The 26,773-nt window shown below is 44.3% G+C and overlaps 1 protein-coding gene across 1 annotated transcript in view; it reads right to left on the bottom strand.

The window, feature by feature from the left end:
• Positions 1-26,773, bottom strand: part of FAM171A1 (family with sequence similarity 171 member A1) — a 130,414-nt gene that overhangs the window by 34,690 nt on the left and 68,951 nt on the right. The window contains exons 2-3 of the mRNA XM_018057146.1: positions 19,648-19,875; positions 13,610-13,702 (exon numbers count right to left, since the gene is read on the bottom strand). Of these exons, the coding sequence (XP_017912635.1) occupies positions 13,610-13,702; positions 19,648-19,875 (321 nt within the window). The remainder of the gene's footprint in view (positions 1-13,609; positions 13,703-19,647; positions 19,876-26,773) is intronic.

The following is a 26,773-nucleotide window of genomic DNA, read 5'->3' on the forward strand; positions in this document are numbered from 1 at the left end:
TGTGCCGCTGGACAAGAAATGCAAACAAGAACACACAGTGAAATGTCTCTTGGCCTTCCGTCTACTCTGGTGGGTGCATCCAACTCCTGACTATTATGTTACAGATTTTATGATGAGCCTCTTGAACGGATGTGAGAACTACTCCTTCCAGGAAACCCTGTGGAGAAGGACGGCTTGAGCCAACAGCCCCGTTAGACAGTTACCTTGTGACACCATCCGCAGTTTGACTTTGCTCCAGATCTTGTTTTGACTGTAAAACCTGAACCCGTTTTTATCTAATGGTGTAGTGAGGGTCACGAGACATAAACGTACTAAATCAGTTTGCACACAATCAGCAAAAAACATCGTGAAGACAAAAACTCACAGAGATGGGAGTTGGGAGCATTTACTGATGGAAGTACACATCTCTCTGGGTTAAATAAAGTGATTCCTCAAACACAGTGGTCTGCCCTGATCTTCTGGCCATTGTATAACCTGCTCCAGGCTTGAGGGAGACCATATTTCTCTGTGGTCAGCTGGCTGCTCCCTCTCCTTCCAATTCGTGGTTGTTCTGACACAGCCACTCTGCCCAGGGCTCATGGTCTTTCACGTCTACACCAAGGTTCCTTTTCACTCTGGATCAGAAACTTTTAGGGGAAGAATAAGCCTGTCATGAAGTGTTCTAGGGGAATTCTCTAGTGGTCCAGTGGTTAGGACTTGGCATTTTCACTGCCAAAGATCCAGGTTCAGTCCCTGGTTGGGAAATTCAGATCCTGCAAGCTGCCACAGCATGGCCAAAAACCAGCCAAACAAAAACCAGAATTGCTCTCAATAAGGGAGTTCTGGAGCTCCAAGGATCAACTAATCCAAGTCTCCTCCGATAGGTGAGGCCACAAAAGCTCAGACGGACTCACCACCAACACAGACTCACTGGGTGGGCTGCCTTGACCATGGATGACTGAGGAGGTCACAATGGTACCCTGACATCCTGGAAACTACTGACTGCGTTTCTCAAATGACTGGTCTTCCCTAAACATTGGCCTAGCTCTGGAGCCTGTGGGAGCCAGATGCTCAAGCTCGCAACAGTCCTGTTTAATCTGGCTGCCTCCACTGAGGCCAGGTGGACACGTACAGCAGTCCTGTTCCATTCCAGACCATCAGCGTCCTTTCTTTACCCCTAAAACAGCCGTGGTGATGCCCTGGCATCCCTGCTGCTGTATCTGTTAACTTTCAGCTTGCCTGAGCCTTCTCTCCTCTTCCTCTAATGTCATACCACAGTGATGTCTTCTTGCTGTCCCCTCCTTGGTCTGCACAGAGCTTGGGCACCTCATGATCTGGGGGCTCTCCACACATGCAGGGAGCACTGGCCTCACCAGATCCCTCTCCCATCCACCTCCCACACCTTCTGTCTGCCTCTTTCCTTCTTCTCTAAGCTGTCCTCAGAGACTGAAGGTCAAAGCAAATCCTTTCTCATCCATCTCCTCACCCTCAACTATATGACAACATCTTATCTTCTTATTCCTATTTTTTTTTTTTTGTTAGATAGATACATGATTTTTGGAGTGGTCTCAATTGCTTGAGCTGCTTTTATTCTTTTAATGTTTTAAAATTAATTTTTACTGGAGTATTGTTGCTTTGGTGGTTCAACGGGAAAGAATCTGCCTGCCAATACAGGAGCCACAGAAGATGTGGGTTCGATTCCTGGGTCAGAAAGATTCCCTGGAGGAGGGAATGGCAACCCACTCTAGTAGTGTCGCCTGAAAAATTTCATGGACAGAGGAGCCTGGCAGGCTACAGTCCATGGGGTTGCAAAGAGCTGGACGTGACTGAGCGACTGAGGACAAATGCACACAGTTGCTTTACAATGTTGTGTTAGTTTCTGCTGTGCAGCAAAGAGAATCAGCTATAAGTGTACATATAATCCCCTTTCTTGGATTTCCCTTCCATTTAGGTCACTATTATTTTCTTTCAATCATAGTGAACTTTCCATGATTTGGTTCCCATTCTCCACTGTTCTTCATTCTAAACAATATTGCTGATGTCTGGGCTTTATACACTGAGAAATGGGAAACTCACTACTAGGAAGGAAGGAAGGGTGTGTCTGCAGTGTAAAGGTGCAAAGAGGGGCCGTTTCCTCATGAGGGTCGAGGCAGAAAGCAGAAGCCAGGCAGGTTACCTCAGAACATAGGTCGGGCACTGTGTGCCCCTTCAGACCCCCTGAGATGGGCAGGTTGAGGTCACTGTGAAGGCTCCTTTGGCTGAAAGAAACAGAAACCCACTCAGCCTAGACCAAGGAAAAGGGGAGGCTGCTGAAAGAGGAAAGGGAATCCTGTGGAACCCAGGAGAGCAGTCCAGCCAGGCCTTACAGGGACCAGCCTAGGACCCCGATACCACAACCAGGGCTGTTGCCAGTTCTCAAGCCATTGGGCATTTCACCTCCATTCTTTTTTTTTTTTTTTTTTAAAATTTTAATAAACTGACGCTTTAGTTTTTAAAAGTTCTCCTTAAATTCTATTAAAAAGGTATCCTTTTCAGATTGAGGAGGGTTTTAAATAGGTGACTATTTTTGTCATTGGTTTCTAATTTTTTTCTTTTCTTTTTTTTTGGCTGCATCTCTTAGCATGTGGAACTTGCCTGACCAGGAATCAAACCCACATCCCCTGCAGTGGAAGCGTGGAGTCTTAATCTTACTGGACTGCCAGAGAAGCCCCAGTTCCTTATTTTTAAAATTAAAGTACAATTGATTTACAATATTATGATAGCTTCAAGTGAACAGCAAGGTGATTCAGTTATACATATATAATTTTTTCAGGTTATTTTCCATTATAGGTTCTTACAAGATACTGAATAGTATTCCCTGTTATATAGTAAATCCTTGCCGCTTATCTGTTTTATATATAGTAATGTGCATCTGTTAATCCCAAGCTCCGAGTTTACCCCCGCCCACCTCTTTCCCCTTTGGTAACCATAAGTTTGTTTTCGATGTCTGTGAGTCTATTTCTGTTTTGTAAACAGATTCATTTGTATTATTTGTTAGATTCCACATATAAGTTACATCATCAGTTCAGTTCAGTCGCTCAGTTGTGTCCGACTCTTTGCGACCCCATGAATTGCAGCACGCCAGGCCTCCTTGTCCATCACCAACTCCCGGAGTTCACTCAGACTCACGTCCATCGAGTCCGTGATGCCATCCAGCCATCTCATCCTCGGTCGCCCCCTTATCCTCCTGCCCCCAGTCCCTCCCAGCATCAGAGTCTTTTCCAATGAGTCAACTCTTGGCATGAGGTGGCCAAAGTACTGGAGCTTCAACTTTAGCATCATTCGGCCATGCCAATTCTGTACCCTCCTGTCTCTGTCTCTCTGCGTGTCTGTTTCTCTCTGCCTCTGTGTCTCTGTGTGTCTGTCTCTAGCTCTGTCTGTCTCTCTTACTCCCCGGCTCATTGTGCCTTTCACTGGGAGCTGCATCTCTCCCCTCCTCTTCTCCCTGCTGCCTTCCTTCCCTTTTCTGTGCAGGAGAACCTGCTCCTAGGCCAGACATGCGTGTCTGTTTTCTGTGGCAGGAGTAGTATTGGGCGGGGAGCACAGAAGGGCGATGCGGAGGCAGGTTTCCTAGAAGGAGATGTGGCTGGTCCAGCTGCTTTGACATACGCTGTGACCAGCACGCACGGATACCTGTTGGGGATCAAACATTGTCCTCCCAGGAGAAAAGGCAAGACCTCTGCCTGGTGAAACGACCAAAGAAACATCTAAGGAGTATAAGGGTTGAAATAGTCTAAGCCACATGGCAAATACAATCTAAAGTGGGTGTGTGTAGGCTGGGCAGGGAATGGTATGTTCTTAAGCCTAAATTTATGTATGAAAGCTGCTACGTTCCCACACTTTTCAGGAAGGACTGGACTGGGTGTGGATGGATGGTGGAAGGGGACAGGGCTGTCTCTCTTCTGTGGATGTCCCGCCCCCACACTCGCCACAGCAGCTGCTTCAAACATCCGCTCTTCTTCTCAAACTTGGGGCTCCACCGCCATCCCCCAAATGGTCAGACCCAACTGTACTGAAGACACCAGGGCACCACTTCTGTCTGCACTTCAAACTTTTCTTCCATCTCCTCTGCTGCCTTTCTGTCCCTGCCCACCCCCAAGGTCAATCCAAGTATTCTGACTTTTGCTTGTTTTATTGCAAGACTTGTTATTTGACCAGTTTTTCTGGACTTCATCAAAAATCTCTCTCTAGGGGCTTTTCTTCTCCAGTTAACACATATATTCCTTACTTTCTCATTGAGAAAAATAACAGTAAGACACGACTTTCACTCTATTCTCCCCATCAGTCTCCTCTCCTTCCACCCAATGCCCTGGCTTTCCCCCTCAATGCACGCTGCCCTTGGAAATGTCAACTGACGACTGCATAATCTGCAAACCCTGTGACCCTTGGTCACCTTCACCCCTCCGGCCCTTCACAATGGGGCGCATTGTTCCCCACCCCCGCCCAGCAGCCCTCCCTGCCGGCGGTGGCGGTCCTGCCCTCTGCTCTCTGCAGAGTCGCAGGCCTTTTGCTCTACGAGTGCTTTCTTTTCCGCCTACTTCTGAGGAGAGATCCTGAAGGCTCAGCACAGTTGCCTCTGCTGTTCCTGACTCTCCTGACTTGTCGCCCTTGCTGCAGCCTCACAGTTACCTTCCTGTCCTGCCGGGGACTCTGCTAAGCTCCATGCCTTTTTAGCACCTTGAGCTGGATGCCCACCAGGCACTAAAAGCATCACTACCTTCTCTCCCACTTGACAAAGACCTACTCCCCCCAACACCCAGGTTTGATTCCGGGTTGTCAAAATTGTTTTCCCTTTTTACTCTTCTGCACATTCATTCAAGGAACTGCCCCATCTTCCTTTATCAATGTTTCTAGCATTGTCTTCTCCTTCCATTCTGCCTCCACCCTACATGATCTTATACCACCCCTGGCTTCAACTATCACAAAAGTCTCCTAACTTCCCTGTGCTCCAGCCTCATCCATTTCTTGCCGCATCTACTGATGATTCTCAAATTCTGCTCTCACCATGACCTTTCCCTACCCGGAAACTTTCAATGGATCCACCACTTCCAAAATTAATGAAGACGACAACAAATCAAAGACCAATGTAGACTCAAACTACAGCTCCACTTATCCTATGAGAGGTGAAGTTCAGGGCTTTAGGATTTACAAAGTTCTTGTATACACATTATTTCACGTAGTAAGCTGCGTGCGCTATGCTCAGTCACTCAGTCATGTCTGACTGTTTGTGACCCCAAGGACTGTAGCCCGCCAGGCTGCTCTGTCCAGAGGATTTTCCCAGCAAGAATACTGAAGCACTAGAGAAGCGATTCCTTTCTCCAGTGGATCCTCCTGACTCAGGGACTGAACCAGAGACTGCTGCGTTCTCCTGAATTGGCAGTCAGATTCTTTTACCACTAAGTCACCTGAGAATCTCCTTAATAATCTACAATAGAATAAAGAAGATGCGGTACATATATACGATGGGATATTACTCAGCCATAAAAAAGAACAAAATGAGGCCATCTGCAGCAACGTGGATGGACCTGGAGATTATCATATTGAGTGAAGTTAAGTCAGACACAGAAAGACAAATATATGATACAGCTTTTATGTGGAATCTAAAAAATAAAACAAATGAATGACTATAACAAAACAGAAACAGACTCAAGACACACAGAACAAACTAGTGGTTTCCAGCAGAGACAGGGAAGGGGGGAGGGGCAAAATAAGGGCAGGAGATTAAGAGGTATAAATTACTAGGTATAAAACAAATAGGTGTAAGGATATAAGATACAGCATAGAGAATATAGATAATATTGCATAATAACTTCAAGCGGACTATCATGTATAAAAATACTGAATCGCTATGTTGTACACCTGAAACTAACTTAACATTGTAAATCAACTATACTTCAATTTTTAAAAAAGCAGGAAAAAAATGCAATTTGCAAGCATTCTGTGACAAGGAGCATATTCATGGATCCAGCCTATGGTGGTAAAGAGCCCTGTGTTAATCGGTGCCTATGTTGGCCCTCCCGCTTCACCACACTGTTAACTTGAAACTGCTGCAGGCTTTCTATATAAAACACTGTCAACAATGACTGGAGAAGGGAATAGCAAACCACTTCTGTATTCTTGCCTTGAGAACCCTATGAACAGTATGAAAAGGCAACAATGATAAGACAACCCCTTTCTTGACTTTCCAAATGAAACTGAGTGCTAAGTCATTTCCATTGGGAGCATGTGCTTACTTTGAACCATGTGCGCATGTGTGCCTGTGTGTGCGCGCGCGCGTGTGTGTGTGTGTGTGAGAGAGAGAGAGCAAGAGAGACAGGGAGACAGAGAAAGCAGTCTCCATAATTCCACCTGGTCTGATGAGAATGGTTTTAGGGTGTATGTGGTCTGAATTTAGATACCTACCTACAGATAGGAAAACAAGTGAGCAGACTTTATTGTTCAAGGAAAATGCTCATTAACCATGAGCTTATTCTATTTTATTTGGTTGTAAACATTTCAAAACAAAACTTCACCTGAAGCATTAAATCTTGCTAATGAGAACACCTTTGCTTCTCCCATCTCCATCTCTCAGCCAGCAAATCTTTTGCTCTAGTGTCACATAGAACCAAACAACGGGGCGTCACCCAAAACTATGCACACAACACGCGTGAGGCTCTGTCACCAAACTGTCATCTCACCGTCTCTCCCTTCCTTTGGGGGAGTCTGACACGTGATAACATCCAGGCAACACAAAAATTCACATGGCTGACAGCACTTACATTTCTGACTGGCAAGAGTTTATTTTTTTCCTTCTCTGACTCCATTTAAAAAATAAAGAAATGCACCTACACTTGACTAGTTTGAGAATAAAAATTTGAATATATCGTTTAGCAATTCAGTTTTATATTGGTTTTTCAGAACAGAACTGCAAAGACCAAAAATTATCTACATATGGTTCTCCTTCCAACTGGTAAGAAAACAAGAAACAAGATCACCTACTATTATCCTGGTATGTCTGTACTCTACTGAGACAAGGAAAAGTACAGCTAGTACAACTCAAAAAGTAAGGTGAATTTAAAAATTAACAAAGTGTAGACAATTTTTAAAAGCTGGAATGCAAATGAGAAAGGGAAAGGGAGAAATAAATGGTTCTCAATTTCTGGTTACATAGAAGAGGGAAGTGATACAGCAGACTGAATAAATTAATCAAACAAAACCTATCTGGATGTCTCACATCCCTAGGCTTATAATATGACCATACTTCTTGCTCCTTAGAGAGAGAGAGAGAGAGAGCAATTCTAACACTCTGACTGTGTGTCTGTGTGCATGTGGGTACTGATGAACTGTCCTCCTCTTAGCAGCCATGATAAAGCAAATAATTAACTATAGCATGAGTGATCCATACAGGAAGTACAAAAAGCAGTGGGATCTGGATGTTTTTTAAAATATTTATTTACTCAACCTTTCAATGAATTGCTCATTGTATACTGATACTAAAGTGGGCGTGGGGCCAGGCCCTGGGAGTGTTAAGGTGAATATGACCCCTTCCTCACTCTTCAGGTTTTTCAGTTTTGTCTGGGAGCCAAGACTTTACTGCCGGATATGGCACGAAGGGTGGTTTTGTGATAAGGTACAGAACCTTCAGCTGGAGGGCTGTTTTAATTCACCTTCCTGGTTACTGATAAGGAGAGAAGGGGGCATAAGGGAGGCAGGGATGGGTGGAATCCAAGGTTGGAGCCAGAAGGTGTGGAAGGCACATGGACGCCTAGTTCTGGGCTTAGGAAAGCTCTGGGACCATGTGGCAGGAGTTGGTGGATTTCACTTGAATGCTGTGCTATTAACAAGACTCCATGAATCCCCAGTCTGCTTCTTTCTGCTACAGCCAGCTCCCTTTTTGGATTCATACTTTCTGTTCCCTTTGAATCTGGGCTTGAAGGTGGCCTGGTGTGATCACAGACCTGCTGCGTCTCATGATTCTACCATTAGCTAAGATCCTCACCTCTTCTGGGTTCTTAGTTCAATTCCAGGAAAAGGAAGAGAGAGAAGAGCTTGGGTTGGGGAGATCCACTGGAGAAAGAAATGGCAACCCACTTCAGTGTTCTTGCCTGGAAAAATCCCATGGACAGAGGTGCCTGGCGGGGTTGCAAAGAGTTGTATACAACTGAGCAACTAAGCATAGACACATGGGCTTGAATACTTGCCCGTTAGAGAGTGGGAGATCTCTAGTCTACTCTAGGAGATCAATCCAATCAATCCTAAAGGAAATCAACCCTGAATATTCATTGGAAGGACTGATGCTGAAGCTGAAGCTCTAATACTTTGGCCACCTGATGCAAAGAGCCGACTCATTGGAAAAGACTGTGATGCTGGGAAAGACTGAAGGCAGGAGGAGAGGGGGATGACAAAGGATGAGCTAGTTGGATGGTATCAGTGACTCAATGGATATATGAGTTTGAGCAAACTCTGGGAAATGGGGAAGGACAGGGAAGCCTGGCATGCTGCAGCCCATGGGTTCACAAAGAGTAAGAACACAACTGGCAACCAAACAACAACACAGAATGGGAGAAAACAGTGGTGCAGGGGTTAGAGGGTATGAAGTAGCCATCTTGGAGAGTCGGAAAACAAGTAACTCCTCCAGCCACATGTTCTGCTGTGGCCACGAGTGGCTGAGTCACCCAGGGTCAGAAGTTATTTATTCAGGCAAAGATGGCGGTATTATTCACAAAAGCCAAGACACGGAAACAATGTAAGTGTCCACTGATGGATGAAGGGATACAGGAAATGTATGTATGTGTATATATGTATATGTATACACACACATATGTATGCAGTGGAATATTATTCATCCAGAAAAGGAAGGAAATTCTGCCAGTTAGGTCAACATGGATAGACCTTGAGGACATTATGTTAGACATTATGACTGAAATAAATCAGTCAGAGAAAGACAATAAATCAGTCAGAGAAAGACAATATTGTATGATTTCACCTATAAGTGGAATTAGAACGGTTGCCAAAGGCAGGAGGCAGGGGGTGAGGAGAACAGATAAAGGTGGTCAAAGGCACAAACTTCCAGTTATAAGATGAATACTTTCTGGGGACGTACTGTATGGCCTGGTGCCTGCAGCAGACTTGGGTATGGCATAAGCTTGGAGGAGGAGGCCACCACTAACCCCACCGTAGAGCCGCCAGAACGTACAAAAGATGGGGAAACAGACTCTTGGTGGGCACGAACAGAACCTTGTGTGCACCAGGACCCAGGAGAAAGGAGCAGTGACCCCACAAGAGACTGGCCCAGACTTGCCCGTGAGTGTCCAGGAGACTCTGGTGGAGGCATGGGTTGGTGGTGGCCTGCTGCAGGGCTGGGGGCACCGAGTGTAGCAAAGCATGCACGGGACCTTTTGAAGGAGGTCACCATTATTTTCATTACCTCCACCATAGTATGGCCCCAGGTAAATAACAGGTCAAGTCAGTCTTGGGAAGCATCACTATGCACAAAGCTAGTGGAGGTGATGGAATTCCAGTTGAGCTACTTCAAATACTAAAAGATGATGCTGTGAAAGTGCTGCACTCAGTATGCCAGCAAATTTGGAAAACTCAGCCGTGGCCACAGGACTGAAAAAGGTCAGTTTTCATTCCAATCCCAAAGAAAGGCAATGCCAGAGAATGCTCAAACTACTGCACAATTGCACTCATCTCACACGCTAGTAAAGTAATGCTCAAAATTCTCCAAGTCAGGCTTCAGCAATACATGAACCGTGAACTTCCAGATGTTCAAGCTGGTTTTAGAAAGGGCAGAGGACCCGAAAATCAAACTGCCAACATCTGCTGGATCATTGAAAAAGCAAGAGAGTTCCAGAAAAACATCTATTTCTGCTTTATTGACTATGCCAAAGCCTTTGACTGTATGGATCACAATGAACTGTGGAAAATTCTGAAAGAGATGGGAATACCAGACCACCTGACCTGACTCTTGAGAAATCTGTATGCAGGTCAGGAAGCAACAGTTAGAACTGGACATGGAACAACAGACTGGCTCCAAATAGGAAAAGGAGTACATCACCGTATACTGTCACCCTGCTTATTTAACTTATATGCAGAATACATCATGAGAAATGCTGGGCTGGATGAAGCACAAGCTGGAATCAAGATTGCTGGGAGAAATATCAATAACCTCAGATATGCAGATGACACCACCCTTATGGTAGAAAGTAAAGAAAAACTAAAGAGACTCTTGATGAAAGTGAAAGAGGAGAGTGAAAAAGTTGGTTTAAAGCTCAACATTAAAAAAACTAAGATCACGGCATCTGGTTGCATCACTTCAAAGCAAATAGATGGGGAAACAGTGGAAATGGTGGCTGACTTTATTTTTTTGGGCTCCAAAATCACTGCAGACGGTGACTGCAGCCATGAAATGAAAAGACGCTTACTCCTTGGAAGGACAGTTATGACCAATCTAGATAGCATATTCAAAAGCAGAGACATTACTTTGCCAACAAAGGTCCATCTACTCAGTTCAGTTCAGTTCAGTTGCTCAGTCAAGTCCAACTCCTTGTGACCCCATGAACTGCAGCACACCAGGTCTCCCTGTCCATCACCAACTCCTAGAGTTTACCCAAACTCACGTCCATTGAGTCGGTGATGCCATCCAACCATCTCATCCTCTGTCGTCCTCTTCTCCTCCTGCCCTCAATCTTTCCCATCATCAGGGTCTTTTCAAATGAGTTAGCTCTTCACATCAGGTGGCCAAAGTACTAGAGTTTCAGCTTCAAGGCTATGGTTTTTCTAGTAGTCATGTATGGATGTGAGAGTTGGACTGCAAAGACAGCTGAGCGCCAAAGAATTGATGCCTTTGAACTGTGGTATTACAGAAGACTCTTGAGAGTCCCTTGGACTGCAAGGGGATCCAACCAGTCCATCCTAGAGGAAATCAGTCCTGAATATTCATTGGAAGGACTGATGCTAAAGCTGAAACTCCAATACTTTGGCCACCTGATGCAAAGAACTGACTCATTTGAAAAGACCCTGATGCTGGGAAAGATTGAAAGCAGGAGGAGAAGGAAACGATAGAGGAGGAGATGGCTGGATGGCATCACGGACACAATGGACATGAGTTTGAGTAAACTCCGGGAGTTGGTGATGGACAGGGAGGCCTGGCATGCTGTGGTTCATGGGGTCGCAAAGAGTCAGACGTGCCTGAGTGGCTGAACTGAACTGAACTGATTGCACATTTGAAAATATGTGTGATTATCACACAAGAAAAAACTGTGTGATAATGGATGCTAACTAGACTTATACTGGTGATCACTGTGTAATATATACACATATCAAATCATTGAAGATATATGTCTATTATAGCCCAATAAGACTGGAGGTGGGGAACCATTATATTTCAGTTGTGAAACAACAATGGCAAAGGTAATTAAAGAGAAACTGGAGGTCCCAAGCCCAACAGCCCCCACTGTGGTCCCGATGTGAAAGGATGCTGAAGACTCAGGCCTAGTTCTGCTGTCTCTTAGGAGAAAAGCAGGAGATGACTTAGGGCTCTCACTGTGCAGATGACATTAAAATCTATATATCTATTCCTGTTATCTCTTCCAAACTCAGTTCACATATGCTCCCAGACATTTCTCCTTATTTCTCTTTACACACTTCTAAGAGCAGCATGTTAACTTCCTTGTACATTCCCACAGCTACGCAACAAAAAGAGGAATAAAGTCACCTCACTTGCAGATGGCACATGGATGTGGTTAGGCAGAGAATGATTGGTGTAAATAGTATTAAAATAAAGGAATAAACAAAACAAACAAAAACAGGGGGCTTCCCAGGTGGCACTAGTGGTAAAGAACCCACTTGCCAATACAGGAGACATAAGAGACCTGGGTTCAGTCCCTGGGTTGAGAAGATCCCCTGGAGGAGGGCATGGCAACCCACTCCAGTATTCTTCCCTGGGGAATCCCATGGACACAAGAGCCTGGTGGGCTACAGTCCATGGGGTTGCAGATTCGGACATGACTGATGCAACTTAGCACAAACAATGGTTTTTCCAGTAGTTATGTATGGATATGAGAGTTGAAACATAAAGAAAGATGAGCTCCAAAGAATTGATGCTTTTGAACTGTGGTGTTGGAGAAGACTCTTAGGAGTCCCTTGGACTGCAAGGAGATCAAACCAGTCTATTCTAAAGGAAATCAACTCTGAATATTCATTAGAAGGACTGATACTATAGCTGAAGCTCCAATATTTGGGCCACCTGATGTGAGGAACCTATTCACTAGAAAAGACCCTGATGCTGGGAAGGACTGAGGGCAAGAGGAGAAGAGGGTGACAGAGGATGAGATGGTTGGATGGCATCACTGAATCAATGGACATGAGTTTGAGCAAGCTCAAGGAGATAGTACAGGACAGGGAAGCCTGGCGTGATGCAGTCCATGGGGTCACAAAGAGCTGGACATGATTTAGGGACTGAACAACAACAAAAAGTAAACAAAAATAAAAGAAGCTGATGAAACATTAAAAGACAGGAAATATCATTCTCAGGCCCGTGGCTAAGATGGAAGAAACCAATCATCTCAGCACAAAAAAGGTTTGACATAAGTCTGATTCCCAGTTCCAATGCCAGCCCCAAACAAAGGGCAAATTCCACAAACCTTCTGTACCAGATTTTCTGGGAGAGAGGTTAGAGGGGTGAGGTCACATTTACACCACTGCACATGAGATGGGCTAAAAACACAAGGGGATAAGAGATAGAAAAAGGCCATACTTGAATGCCTGGGAATTTTTTTTCTTTTTTGGGTGGGAGGAGAAAATTTTTTTTATTGTAAAAAACACCTAACATTAAATTACAGTCTTAACCAGTTTTTTTTTTTTTTTTGGGGGGGGGGGTTTGGGAGGAGCCGTGCTATGTGGGATCTTAGTTTCCCAAACAGGGATCAAATCTGTGTCCCCTGCATTGGGAGCATAGAGTCTTAACCCCACTGGACTGCCAGGCAAGTCCCCATCTTAGCCAGTTTTATGTGTCCAGTGCAGCAATGTGAAGTATATTTACACTGTTGTGCAACGGATCTCTAGAACTGTCCTATTTTGCAAAACTGAAACTCTAGGGAGTTTCCTGGGGGTCTAGTGGTTAGGACTTGCATTTCCACTGCCGGAGGTGTGGGTTCAACCCCTGGTCAGGCAACTAAGATCTCACAAGCCACAAGGCCTAGCCAAAAAAATTAAAAACAAACAAACTAAATCCCCTGAAACTCTATATACTCAAATGCTTATGAACCTTTTCAGAGTGACCCTATCCACTGATCAGTGAAGCCCAGGCAGGCTCTGGATTCTGACCCTGGGATGAATTTTCTCACCTTTGGAGAGAGAGAGACATGGTGTGAAAGAGGGCGGAGCCTCTTCTTACCCCTCTGCACTTCAAGGCGGGGCTGATAACAAACAAGGCCACAGCCAACAGTTTCACTGAAATGCCAATATGTCTGTGCACTTGTAGGGACTACAGCCATTATGTCCAGCTGTGGACATGCTCGTGGCCATCACTACCTGACTACCCATTCCTCGCACTTCAACAGCTGGCCCCAAAGTTACCATTGCTCCTCTTTTTAAGTATCAGACATACCTTGGAATCCTGAGACTATCTGGACAACGTCTTCATACACCATCAGGGTAGCGGATCGTTCTGGAAGCAGGCCCAGGCTTAGCGAAGAAAATACTGCGGAAACAAAGATGGATATGAGGAAATTCTGACTTCTAAATCAAAGTGCCCATGCCAATTTTTTAAGTACTCTGCATTCTTTGGATTCTCTGGGTTCAAATCAATCAACAACATTGATCTTTTAGTAATGTGACATAATAATAAATATATATATCTGTTCTCTGCCTCTGGTTCCTGGCTCAAATTCCTGAGTCACCAGAGTATCTTTCTGATCTGATGAGGAGACTCTGGGTGGCCTCCTGTATGCGGGCTGGTCGCCAAAAAGATCAAACCATGATAAGAATCTTGGAACTTTCAGGCTCATTTCCCATCATCCAGAGAGAACAGATGGGGTGGAGAGTTCAGTTCATGGTTGATCACGCCTGCCATGATTGAGGAAGCTACAATGGGAGTCCCAAAGGTACTTCAAGGGGAACTTCAAGCTGGTGGGTACATTTATGTGCTAAGAGGGTGGTGCACCTCAGCTCCACGGGGATAGAAGCTCCCATGACCAGGTCCCTTCTGGATCTCACCCTGCTGCCCCTCTTCATGTGGCTGTTCATCTGCATCCATTGTGATACTTGTTATAAACCAGCAAATGTAAGTCACTGTTTTCCTGAATTCTGGGAGTCATTACAGTGAAAGAAACCAGGGGTGGGTTGCTCATGGGAACCTCTGATTTATAGCTGATTGGTCAGAAGTACAGGTGACCACTTAGGGCTTGTGTCTGAATGAGAGGACAGTGTCATGGGACTGAACCCTTAATCGGTAGCATTTGGGTTAATTTTGGACAGCTACTGTCAGACCCTGATGTTGGGAAAGATTGAAGGCAAGAGGACAAGGGTATGACAGAGGGCAAGATGGCTGGACAGCATCACCACTCAATGGACATGAGTTTAAGTAAGCTCCGGGAGATGATGAAAGACAGGGAAGCCTGGTGTGCTACAGTCTAGGGGGTCGCAAAGAGCTGGACACAACTGAGGGATTGAACAACTGTCAGAATGGAACTGAATTGTAAGACACCCAGTTGGTATCCAGAGACGAGGAGAACTGGTTGGTTTGAGAAGAAAACCCACTTACTAGATGTCAGAATTATCATAGACAGAGAGAAAGGAAACAGTTTGTCCTTTAAGTACTGTTAGCAAAAGTCTTTCAGGACTCCATGAGTCCTGCAGCCTCTCATATAACAACTGCTTAGCCTACAACAGTTAACTACATATTTTATATTCTTTAGAAGAACTGGCAACCCACTCCAGTATTCTTGCCTGGAAAATTCCATGGACAGAGGAGCCTGGCAAGCTATAGTCCGTGGGCTCGCAGAGTCGGACACGACTGAAGCAACTGAACACAGGATGAGAGAACTTGCGCTACTTTAAAATTCTTGTTTAAAGACCTCGACTTCCAACCCAGAAATTCACAAAGCCTACATGTTTCTTGGGAATTCCCTGGCTGAACAGTAGTTAGAACTCAGTGCTTTCACTGCCAGGGTCTGGATTCTACCCGTGGTTGACGAATTAAGATCCTGCATGCTGCAACGTGTGGCCAGGGGGAAAAAACCTACACGCTTCTGGGTAGAACATGAAAAAAAACCAAATCAATGTAGTCTGGAATAACAATAATCACTAACATTACTGAACGCTCACTGACATGTCAGATTTTATTCTAGGTGGTTTAATTTGGGTAATTTATTTAACTTTGAAAACAGCTCTCTGAAAGAGGTATTATTAACATGCCCCATTGACAGGTAAGGAGACAGGTTTATAGATAAGGAATTAACTTGTCCAAGATCCCGGATCTGGTAAATACTGGAGCCAGAATTTGAACTCTGGAGTCTGATCTTCACCTCTATGCTTCACAGACTTAAGTTCAAAGGCCTCTTAGACTCCATCTGGGCCTAAGTTCCTGGTTTTTTTTTTTTTTGTTGTTGTTGTTGTTTTTTAATTTTTTAACTGGAGGATAATTGCTTCACAATATTGTATTGGTTTCTGCCATACATTAACATGAATCAGCCATAGGTATCTGATTCTATCATCCACATTGAACATATGTCATATTTGCTTCAGATTCAAGCCACTTAGTCGAGTCTGACTCTTTGGGACCCTGTGGACTGTAGCGGGCTGCCATTTCCTTCTCCAGGGGAATCTTCCTGACCCAGGGATTGAACTCGCGTTTCCTGTATTGCAGGCAGATTCTTTATCTGCTGAGGAAGACTGAACTGGCCATAGGTATACATATGTCACCTTCCTCTTGAACTTCCCTCCCACCTCCCATCCCATCCCACCTCTCTAGGTTGTCACAGAATACCAGTGTGAGCTCCTTGAGTCATATAGCAAATTTCCACTGGCTATCTATTTTACATATAGTAATGTACATGTTCCCAGTGAGAGAGTAGTCTCTACATTTAAAGAGGAAGAAAGTAAGGCCTAGAGAGGTAAAGTAACTTTCAAGGAAAATATTAGGAGCCAGAAATATCAAATGCTAAATAGAGCAATTATTGGGTTCATTCAGGTTTTTGGTAGGATGTTACGGAAAAACACAAATGAATTTTTGGCCAACCCAATACTCAGCACAATTGGCTCTGGACAGTGCCAGAGGGGCCCAATGAGGGGCTGGCCATGGACATGACCCCGCTTTGTACACAGTCCATTTATTTAGCTGCCATCATATATAAGGCCCAGAGCTAGATGTGCGGAATAGATCACTGCTGGGGGCAGTCTGTACCCTTAAGGGATCTACATTAGAAGGCGGCTAAGACACACAACCAATAGCTACACGACAAGCAGAATGTGACAAAGTGCCCTGATAAAGATAAGGATGGACCTTGGTGCTGGGGAAACAATCCAGGGTTCCTCCAAATGTTAAACAGTCACCATGTGACCCAGGAACAGGTACATGCCCAAGAGAACTGAGAATATGTGTTCATGCAAACACTTGTACATGAACGTTCATAGCAACATCAGTCATAATAGCCAGAAAGTGGAAACTGAAGGCTGAACATGCTCAGTGTCCCACAGGCAGCTTAAATCCAATCTACGCTATGTTCATCACTGACTATGACCCCGGCTCTCATTCTTTTCCGTCCCATCTCCTGCATCTCCACCCCCCCCTCCACCCACTTTTGTAGCAGCCCCAAGCTTGGGGACAGGGACACACACAGGGAAGGAGGAAGGGGTTTCTTTCAGTCAACAGCGTTAATCCAGTCAACCTTAGGGAACCACAAGGTGGCCCATCGCTCCTCTGTTATTCTATCCACTCCATCACCAGCCAGAAATTTGAGATTCAACTCACATTCATTCAACTTTCTTTCCCTTGTATCTCTCCCACCCATTCTCCAAGGCTTTCTGAATTCTGCCTGCTAAATATTCCTCAGGTTTATCTCCTTTTCTCTAAAATGTTCCTAAAGGATTTCCTCAATTGTACCTATTTCCAACCCACTTTCCATAGCTCTCAAAGCAGTGGTCCCAAATTACAGTGAACATTTTTATCCATAAATACCTGGGGGATGGGGGTTATTGTGGGGAGTTCAGTTCAGTTCAGTCACTCAGTCATGTCCGATTCTTTGCGACCCCATGAATCGCAGCACGCCAGGCCTCCTTGTCCATCACCAACTCCCGGAGTTCATTCAAACTCATGTCCATTGAGTGGGTAATGCCATCCAGCCATCTCATCCTCTGTCGTCCCCTTCTCCTCCTGCCCCCAATCCCTCCCAGCATCAGTCTTTTCCAATGAGTCAACTCTTCGCATGAGGTGGACAAAGTACTGGAGTTTCAGCTTTAGCATCAGTCCTTCCAATGAACACCTAGGACTGATCTCCTTTAGAATGGACTGGTTGGATCTCCTTGCAGTCCAAGGGACTCTCAAGAGTCTTCTCCAACACCACAGTTTTAAAGCATCAATTCTTTAGTGCTCAGCTTTCTTCACAGCCCAACTCTCACATCCAACATGACCAATGGAAAAACCATAGCCTTGACTAGATGGGAGTAGGAACTGTTTATTAAAATCCAGATTCCTTGGTCAATCTGTCCAGTCAAATGGGTGAGTCCTGGAATCTGTATGTTTTTACAAGCATCTTCTGATGCTAACATCTATTGATCCTCAAGACTCAGCTGCCCTCTTAGCCTCCCCAGGAAACTCCTTCATTCGCTCATATAGGTTGGTGGACCTGTCCTCCCCAGCATCCCCATCTGCACATAAATCTATCAGGGTATTGATCCCATCAGGAGGAACTGGCTTCTGTGGCTGACTTTATAACTAGTGGATAAACCTCCTAGAAGCAAGTCCTGAGTCTCTAGATTTGTATTCTCAGTGGCCAGGGCAATGTCTGACATACAGTAGGCACTTGATAGGTATAAACTGAACTAAAGAGAATTTTGTGGATGAGGGTAGGTGCTGGGGCTGATGAGATAGGCATAACCACATTTAGCTTCCATGGACCCCAGAGGCAATGGGAACCCTGATGGGGCAGGTCCTGTGGTGCAGAGGTGAGCACAAATACTGGCCTTGTGCCAGGCACTGTGTTAGGCGCTATGCATTTATTGAGCACCTACCATGTTTTAGACCCTGTGAGTGCACCTATGATAAATACTTTTTACTCAGAACTGCTCTACAAGGTGGTATCAGCTCCATTTTGCAGAGACTGGCATCAAAGCTGGAGGGGCTCAAGAATAGATTTGGAGCCAGAACCCAGGTCATCTGGTTTCCAAAGTCCATCCTGGCAACAAATGTGCTGGCAGATAATGTGGTCCAGGCACTAGATGGAGTCTGAAGTAAAGGGACAGAGGGGGCACCATCTGCTGCTCCCACCTACCCCGTCCCCAGCTGAATTCACGTGGGGCACCATCCTTGCCTCTGGTGGTAGGCCAACTGCTTTGCAGGGGTGAAAAGTCATGCGATATTGTGATTTATAATATGTAATATATATTTGGCCTGGGTGTCATTTCTGGCTCACAGCTCCTAAAACCCATGGAATTTCCTAAGTGATAAGGGAAATGAAGGAATCTTTCGTTATTTGTATCAATTGAATGGGGCTTTCGAGGGGAGTTTCAGTTAATATAATGACTTTTTGGAAAGCTTATGATAACCTAAGAAGGGGAACTGGTTGCCAGGGGAAACCGTGTGACTTAGAAGCTGGAATCTCTCAGTCTCACCGTCCTCTCCCCCTGACCTCCAGGGAGGAGAGAGTGGCTAGAGGTTGAATCAATCACTAATGGCTAATGCTTTAATCAGTTATGCCTACATGATGAAGTTTCCATAAAACACAAGAGGATGTGGTTGGGTGAGCCTCTTGGTTGGTGAACACCAGAGGTGCTGGGAGGAGGTATAGCTGGCCAGGGATGGAGGCTCCATGCCTCTTCCCACAGACCTTGCCCTACACATATCTTCATCTGGCTGGTCCTTTAATAACCTTTATAATAAACTGGTAAGCTAGCAAGTACCAGCTGGGGTTGCAGACTCGGCGACACATTGCTGGATGTGTGGAAACACCACGACACATTTGGTGATTAGACGCGCCAGAAGTGGAATGGAGTATTGAGAGTGGAGGCACACCAGGAGTGCTTTTCCTGAGCAGGTAAGAAGGTGGGACAGAGAAAGACAGTCTGGCCATCATGCCAACGTTTTGGCAGCCTTGCTCTCAGATGCTAAAGTGAGATGAGGAAGCCTCATTTCAGAGCACTGTCCCAATGCCACTGGCTGGTTATGACCCATCATGTACAGAATGGAACAGTGGAGAAATTAGTAGAAAAGGCTTTGGTTCCATTGTATGAATAGCAACGTGGAGCCCAACCAGCTTCACACCAGATTCCACCTTCCCTGCACATAAGGGGCGCCAAAAACTAGGGCAGAGAATGCACATATATTTTCCTAATTGTCTGACTTAACGCTTACAAAATCATTTCTGTGTCTGACTCCACCCCTAGCCTGATTATACGCCCTGTTTTAGAGAAAGGTAAAGACCACCTTACCAGGTAACCGGATGGGCTTCCAGGGGGCCGAGTTTGGCACGTAGGCATGCTTTGTGGCCGTGACAATCAGCTGACTGCCTAGCTTATACTGGAATTTGATGAAGGCAACGCCATCTGTCCCCGAGGTACCAGAGGCAATGGAGACCTGGTTGGTGAAAATCTCAATGAGCGCATCAGGGACAGGCTGATGGGTGCTGGCATCACTGATGTGGACCTTCAGGGTGACCTCTGGAAGAAGGACAGAGCAACAAAGAACTGGTTATTAACTGGGGAACTCCAACAGCGATTTTGTAATAACAGCAAAGGGAGAAAGTATCATGGGATGTGCTTAGATACTCTAGACTGGGGACTCTTCTGGTGGCCCAGTGGTTAAGACTTCGTGCATCCAACACAGAGTGCACAAGCTTGATCCCTGACGGGGGAACTAAGATCCCACGTTCTACAAGGTGCAGCCAAAAAAATGTTTTTAATTAGAAAAAAAATTCTAGATCTACATCCAAAATATAAATTGTTTTAACCAGAAACGTTCTCTTCTTGGCAATTCTTTTTTACTTTACATGACTCCTTATCTTCTTCAAAACCACTGCCTATAACAAACTCCTTTCCTCCTGGCTCCTCCTGGCGCCCCCCAACAATAATTGAGAGAAAAGTCTCTATTTCTTTAAGACACTGTGCAACAAACACAATGCTTTCTGATCCTGCCCAGTGTTGCTGGTAAACACAGCCTAAGCAAGGCTCAGGCTGCTACACAAGGACCCTGCAGGCACTAAGATTTGCAGCAAAATTGTTCAACAGTCTGTGATGAACATGGATATGTACAGCTCAGGGTCGCTGTGCTGGTAATCATGACGACATGACTGAAAAGTAGTCCCTGCACACAGTACCACCAAGCGGGTGGGCAGACTATCTAAGCAACGTGTCCTGCCCAGCCCAAGGACCTGCCCCAGGTGGTACCCCATTTAAGGAACCAGCTTGCCCCTCCTCGGGAGGGAGGAAAAGCGCCTGTTACTTGGTTTTGTTGGATCCCTCATGCTGCAGCCTTCCCAAAAAAGTCTTGACTGAATTTCTCTTCTTGATTTCTACTGATGAAAGAGTTCAAGGGGCCCGGTTGGTATCACAGAGTTAATGCAGTTTTTGGCTAGATGACCATAAGGAATAGCTAAAGAACCCTAGACCCAGGAGTTACATAAGGTCTGCACCAAATAAATCTCTCAAAAATCTTGTAGAGTAAAAAAGCGCTACAAAAACTGAACCTGGTTACTTCCTACTATAGGAAGAGAAAACTACTGCCAAAAGAGGGATAAAATCAACATCAAGAAAATCAGGCATATGGCATTACAAAGCATATCTAGTTGATTCCTGCCAATCTTATCAGTGTTATCTTAATGCAGATTCACAGCACATTTGCTTTCTTACAGAGCTGGGTTTTACTTGTCCCAGTGGTAAGGGAAGTTATAAATGAATTAATACTCTCATAGCAGAAATCCTCTAGAACAGGACAAGTGGGAAGGTGTTTTGTGGTGCTGCACACTGACGATTTACAGAATCATGTAATGCAACATTCACTAACAATTCACTGGGATTACAAAATTTCTGCTTTCTCTTTCTTCACTGTTGGCTGAGAAGGCAAAAGCAACTGAGATTTGGAAAAAGTGAAATAATTTCTGAATAAACACAAGAAAGGAGTTCTCCAAAGGTATGGACACCCAGCAGGGAATAAAGAAGTGATGAATTGGGAGAATGGGGTTGACACACACATACTACTATGTATCAAACAGGTCACTAATGAGAACCTAGTAAAGAGTTTATTGCTCAGGGAATTATACTCAGTGCTCTGTAGTAACTTAAATGGGAAGGAAATCCAAAAAAGAGGGGATATATGTATGCATAGAGCTGATTCACTTTGCTGTACAGTAGAAATTAACATAACATCATAAAGAAACTACATTCCAATAAAAATTAAGTAAAAAAAGAAAAGAGTTTTCTTATAATCAATGCCCTGGGTTCTACCACTTGAATTTCTTCTGACATGGGGAGCCTAGTATATATTCTGCAATTGTATACCTGAAAAAGATTATTTAGTTACTTCTTTTGGTGTAACAGGATGTGAAAACACATCATTGTGGTTAGGTAATTTTTATAGACTACTGGGTGTCATAGTTCCAAAGAATAGCAAGAAGAGATAAGAAAGCCTTCTTCAACGATCAATGCAAAGAAATTGAGGAAAACAACAGAATGGGAAAGACTAGAGATCTCTTCAAGAAAATTAGAGATACCAAGGGAACATTTCATGCAAAGATGGGCTTGATAAAGGACAGAAATGGTCTGGACCTAACAGAAGCAGAAGATATTAAGAAGAGGTGGCAAGAATACACAGAGGAACTGTACAAAAAAGATCTTCACGACCCAGATAGTCATGATGATGTGATCACTAATCTAGAGCCAGACATCTTGGAATGTGAAGTCAAGTGGGCCTCAGAAAGCATCACTATGAACAAAGCTAGTGGAGGTGATGGAATTCCAGTTGAGCTGTTTCAAATCCTGAAAGATGATGCTGTGAAAGTGCTGCACTCAATATGCCAGCAAGTTTGGAAAACTCAGCAGTGGCCACAGGACTGGAAAAGGTCAGTTTTCATTCCAATTCCAAAGAAAGGCAATGCCAAAGAATGCTCAAACTACCACACAATTGCACTCATCTCACACGCTAGTAAAGTAATGCTCAAAATTCTCCAAGCCAGACTTCAGCAATACGTGAACTGTGAACTCCCTGATGTTCAAGCTGGTTTTAGAAAAGGAAGAGGAACCAGAGATCAAATTGCCAACATCCGCTGGATCATGGAAAAAGCAAGAGAGTTCCAGAAAAACATCTATTTCTGCTTTATTGACTATGCCAAAGCCTTTGACTATGTGGATCACAACAAACTTCTGAAAGAGATTGGAATACCAGACCACCTGACCTGCCTCTTGAGAAATCTGTATGCAGGTCAGGAAGCAACAGTTAGAACTGGACATGGAACAACAGACAGGTTCCAAATAGGCAAAGGAGTACATCAAGGCTGTATATTGTCACCCTGCTTATTTAACTTATATGCAGAGTACATCATGAGAAATGCTGGACTGGAAGAAACACAAGCTGGAATCAAGATTGCTGGGAGAAATATCAATAACCTCAGATATGCAGATGACACCACCCTTATGGCAGAAAGTGAAGAGGAACTCAAAAGCCTCTTGATGAAAGTGAAAGAGGAGAGTGAAAAAGTTGGCTTAACGCTCAACTTTCAGAAAACGAAGACCATGGCATCTGGTCTTCATGGGAAATAGATGGGGAAACAGTAGAAACAGTGTCAGACTTTATTTTGGGGGGCTCCAAAATCACTGCAGATGGTGACTGCAGCCATGAAATTAAAAGACGCTTACTCCTTGGAAGAAAAGTTATGACCAACCTAGATAGCATATTCAAAAGCAGAGACATTACTTTGCCGACTAAGGTCCGTCTAGTCAAGGCTATGGTTTTTCCTGTGGTCATGTATGGATGTGAGAGTTGGACTGTGAAGAAAGCTGAGTGCCGAAGAATTGATGCTCTTGAACTGCGGTGTTGGAGAAGACTCTTGAGGGTCCCTTGGATTGCAAGGAGATCCAACCAGTCCATTCTGAAGGAGATCAACCCTGGGATTTCTTTGGAAGGAATGATGCTAAAGCTGAAGCTCCAGTACTTTGGCCACCTCATGTGAAGAGTTGACTCATTGGAAAAGACTGTGATGCTGGGAGGGATTGGGGGCAGGAGGAGAAGGGGACAACAGAGGATGAGGTGGCTGGATGGCATCACCGACTCAATGGACGTGAGCCTGAGTGAACTCCGGGAGATGGTGATGGACAGGGAGGCCTGGTGTGCTGTGATTCTTGGGGTCGCGAAGAGTCGGACACGACTGAGCGACTGAACTGAACTGAACTGGGGTGTCATATGTATTAAAATTTTTCAATTTGTTTTATTTATATGAATAATCATTTTTATAGAAACACTTATCCATTCAACAGCAAACAAGATTATTCCCATTAAAAGACAACCAGGGGAGTGATCTTATCACGAGGTGGGGAACTTCAATTCAGTCGCTCAGTCTTGTCTGATTCTTTGCGACCCCATGGACTGCAGCACACCAGGCTTCCCTGTCCATCACTAATTCCTGGAGCTTGCTCAAACTCATGTCCATCAAGTCAGCGATGCCATCCAACTATCTCACCCTCTGAGAAGAGGTGGGGCACTACATACTATTTATTTATCTCATTTTGCAGAGAAAAGGAAGACCCTATAAATGGCCCCACACCTAAATATGCAGTAAGATCTACTCCTGGGCATATATCCAGAGAAAATTCTAATTTGAAAAGATACTCGCACATCAGTGTTCACAGCAGCACTATCTACAGTAGGCAGGACATGGAAGCAAACTGAATATCCATCAACATGGATAAAAAAGATGTGGTACACATATACAGAGGACTGTTACTTGGCCATAAGAAAATGAAATAACGTCATCTACAGCCACATGAATGAGAGATTATCATATTAAGTGAAGCAACTCAGAAAAAGAAAGACAAACACCATACAATATCACTTGGAGAAGGAAATGGAGACCCCCTCCAATATTCTTGCCTGGAGAATTCCATGGACAGAAGAGCCTGGTGAGCTATAGTCCATGGGGTTGCAAAGAGTCAGACACAACTGAGCCACTAATACACTTTCATTGCTTATATGTGGAATCTAAAATATGACATAAATGAACTTATTTACAAAACAGAAACAGACTCACAGACATAGAGAACAGACTTACAGTTACCAAAGGGGAAGGTGTGGGAGAGGGGTAAACTAGGAGTTTTGGATTAGCAGATACAAACTACCATATATAAAATAGATAAACAGCAAGGCTCTACTGTATAGTACCCAGAACTATACTCAATATCCTGTAGTAAACCATACTGTAAAAGAATATATATATATAAATATATATATACACACTGAATCATATTGTTATACAACAGAAACTAACACAGCATTGTAAATCAACTATACCTCCATAAAAAAAAACATTATCCTGAGTGTATCTGTAAGGGTGATTTGGAGGAGATGCACATTTAACTGAGTAAAGCAGATCACCCTCCTTCATGTGGGTGGGCCTTGCCCAATCAGTTGAAGGCCTGAAGAGAACAAAAAGACCCCCCCAGAGAAAAGGGAGACTTTCTTGCCTACCAGCCTCTGAACATTGGCATTTCCTGCTTTCAGACTTGAACTGAATGTCAGCTCTTCCCTGATCTCAAGTCTACCAGAGTTTGAACTAGAACTATACCATCATCTCTCCTGGACATCGGGCTTGCTGGCTCACCCTTTAGACCTTGGGACTTGTCAGTCTTCATGATCATGTGAGCCAGTTCCTTAGAATAAATCTCTTCATATAGGCCCATATATCTCATTGGCTCTGTTCTCTGGAAAACCCTGACTATTGCTGCATCCATCATGGGTTCCAATTCTGCAGCGCACAGTGGGTGGACCCTGGGAGTGTATGCTCAGACCTCTTCTTGTTTCAAACTCTTACTCAGCATTATTTCATGATCAGGAATTCAGTTACTGCCTCTACAGCATGCTTCTCAAATTCTCATGGACCAGTGGTAGAATCAAGAAGGAAAAAACAAGTGCTTAGGAATTCTTCCTCCCCTATAATTCAGAACTCCTTTGCTCTTGGCAGATTTGAAAAGTTTGACTCTGTGGGCACAAACCAAGTCATTTTCAAAGAGCATATCTGCTTGGTGGGTAGAACACTAAACATTATCTTTTAGTCCAGCATGATCTTTTCATCATCTCCTATCTGCCCACAGACTTAGAACTAAAGGAGACAAGTCTGTTTCAAATTGCTGGTTGGAGAGGAGGCACCCACACAGCAAGTTCAGAGCAAGGACCACAGCAGGAGCAAGAGGAAGGAATCGTGTGCACCCTTCACAGGTGCACAGAACTCAGCAGAACTGCCTGTGGACATCAAGGGGCCACTCCTCCTCTCCTCCCCTTTCATCTTCAAGTAGCAATGTATGTCCTTAGTTTTTTCCCACACATGAAGACATTTACTTCATAACTTCTCATGCCAACTCTGCAATCGACATTCTTCATCTCTCCTACAGTCACCTGCTGAAGGGTACTGCTCCAGATCGCAGCCCCTTCTGTGGGTCTCACTGGGAACACAGCTGGGAGGACCATGCTCATCTCAGTCTGAAAAGCCACCAAGCCTCGGTTTCACATCTACTGGAAAAAGATCTGACTTATCATGGAAGGAAAAGTGAAATCTATGGGCTCCATCGTTTTTTCTTTTCTTCTTTTTTTTTTTTTTTTTTGGTTTCTTTCTGTGAAGTTTTTGGCTTCCTGACTATTTGTCATGCTTTTTTATACTCCCTCAAATTGGCCTTGATGCTGGGATTTTAATATTTTTCTTCCCTTTTGGTGTTTAGAGCTGTGGATTTCCACAGTAACCCACCTTGCTGGGAACCCAGTGTTTGCTGGGTTGGCCCATCAGGCTTGTGGAAAGAAAGTCCATTTCCACCAGCAGATCAAGCAATGGCTTTCAGTCCAAGCTGCCCAAATGCCCTGTGCTGCTGACCATCAGTGAGAAAAGCAGAAAAGCGAGTTACTGGACTCAGTCTCCAGCGCTGTGATTAGTTATATTTAACTCAAATTCAGGGGAGTCACAACAGCTTACCATCTCTTACGTCAAAATATACAAAATTAGTCATTTGAAAATATTTTCTAAATGGGAGGTTATTTTTAAAACATTACCTGACCTTTGCTTGAAGAGATTCTGCTCCACACTACTTGGTGCTAACTTTTAACAATATCTGTATATTTATAGAATTGCCACTTCTTTATACAGCAATTATAGGTATATCCTGGGCTGGCCATGTAAAGGGGCAGTTTTCTATCCACTTACTTAAACTTCTTTTGGAAATATGAAAGGTTTATCTTACTTTGTAAGATATCTGATGAAACAAGAATGCATTTTATTTTATTAGCGTTTTCTTATAATTTATTTTCTCTGGTCTCTTACATTGTTCAATTTTATTTTCTTCTCAAAATTTAGTGAATAGTGTGAAT

Source organism: Capra hircus, chromosome 13 (genome assembly GCF_001704415.2).
Source record: "Capra hircus breed San Clemente chromosome 13, ASM170441v1, whole genome shotgun sequence".
Classification (NCBI taxonomy): Eukaryota; Metazoa; Chordata; class Mammalia; order Artiodactyla; family Bovidae; genus Capra; species Capra hircus.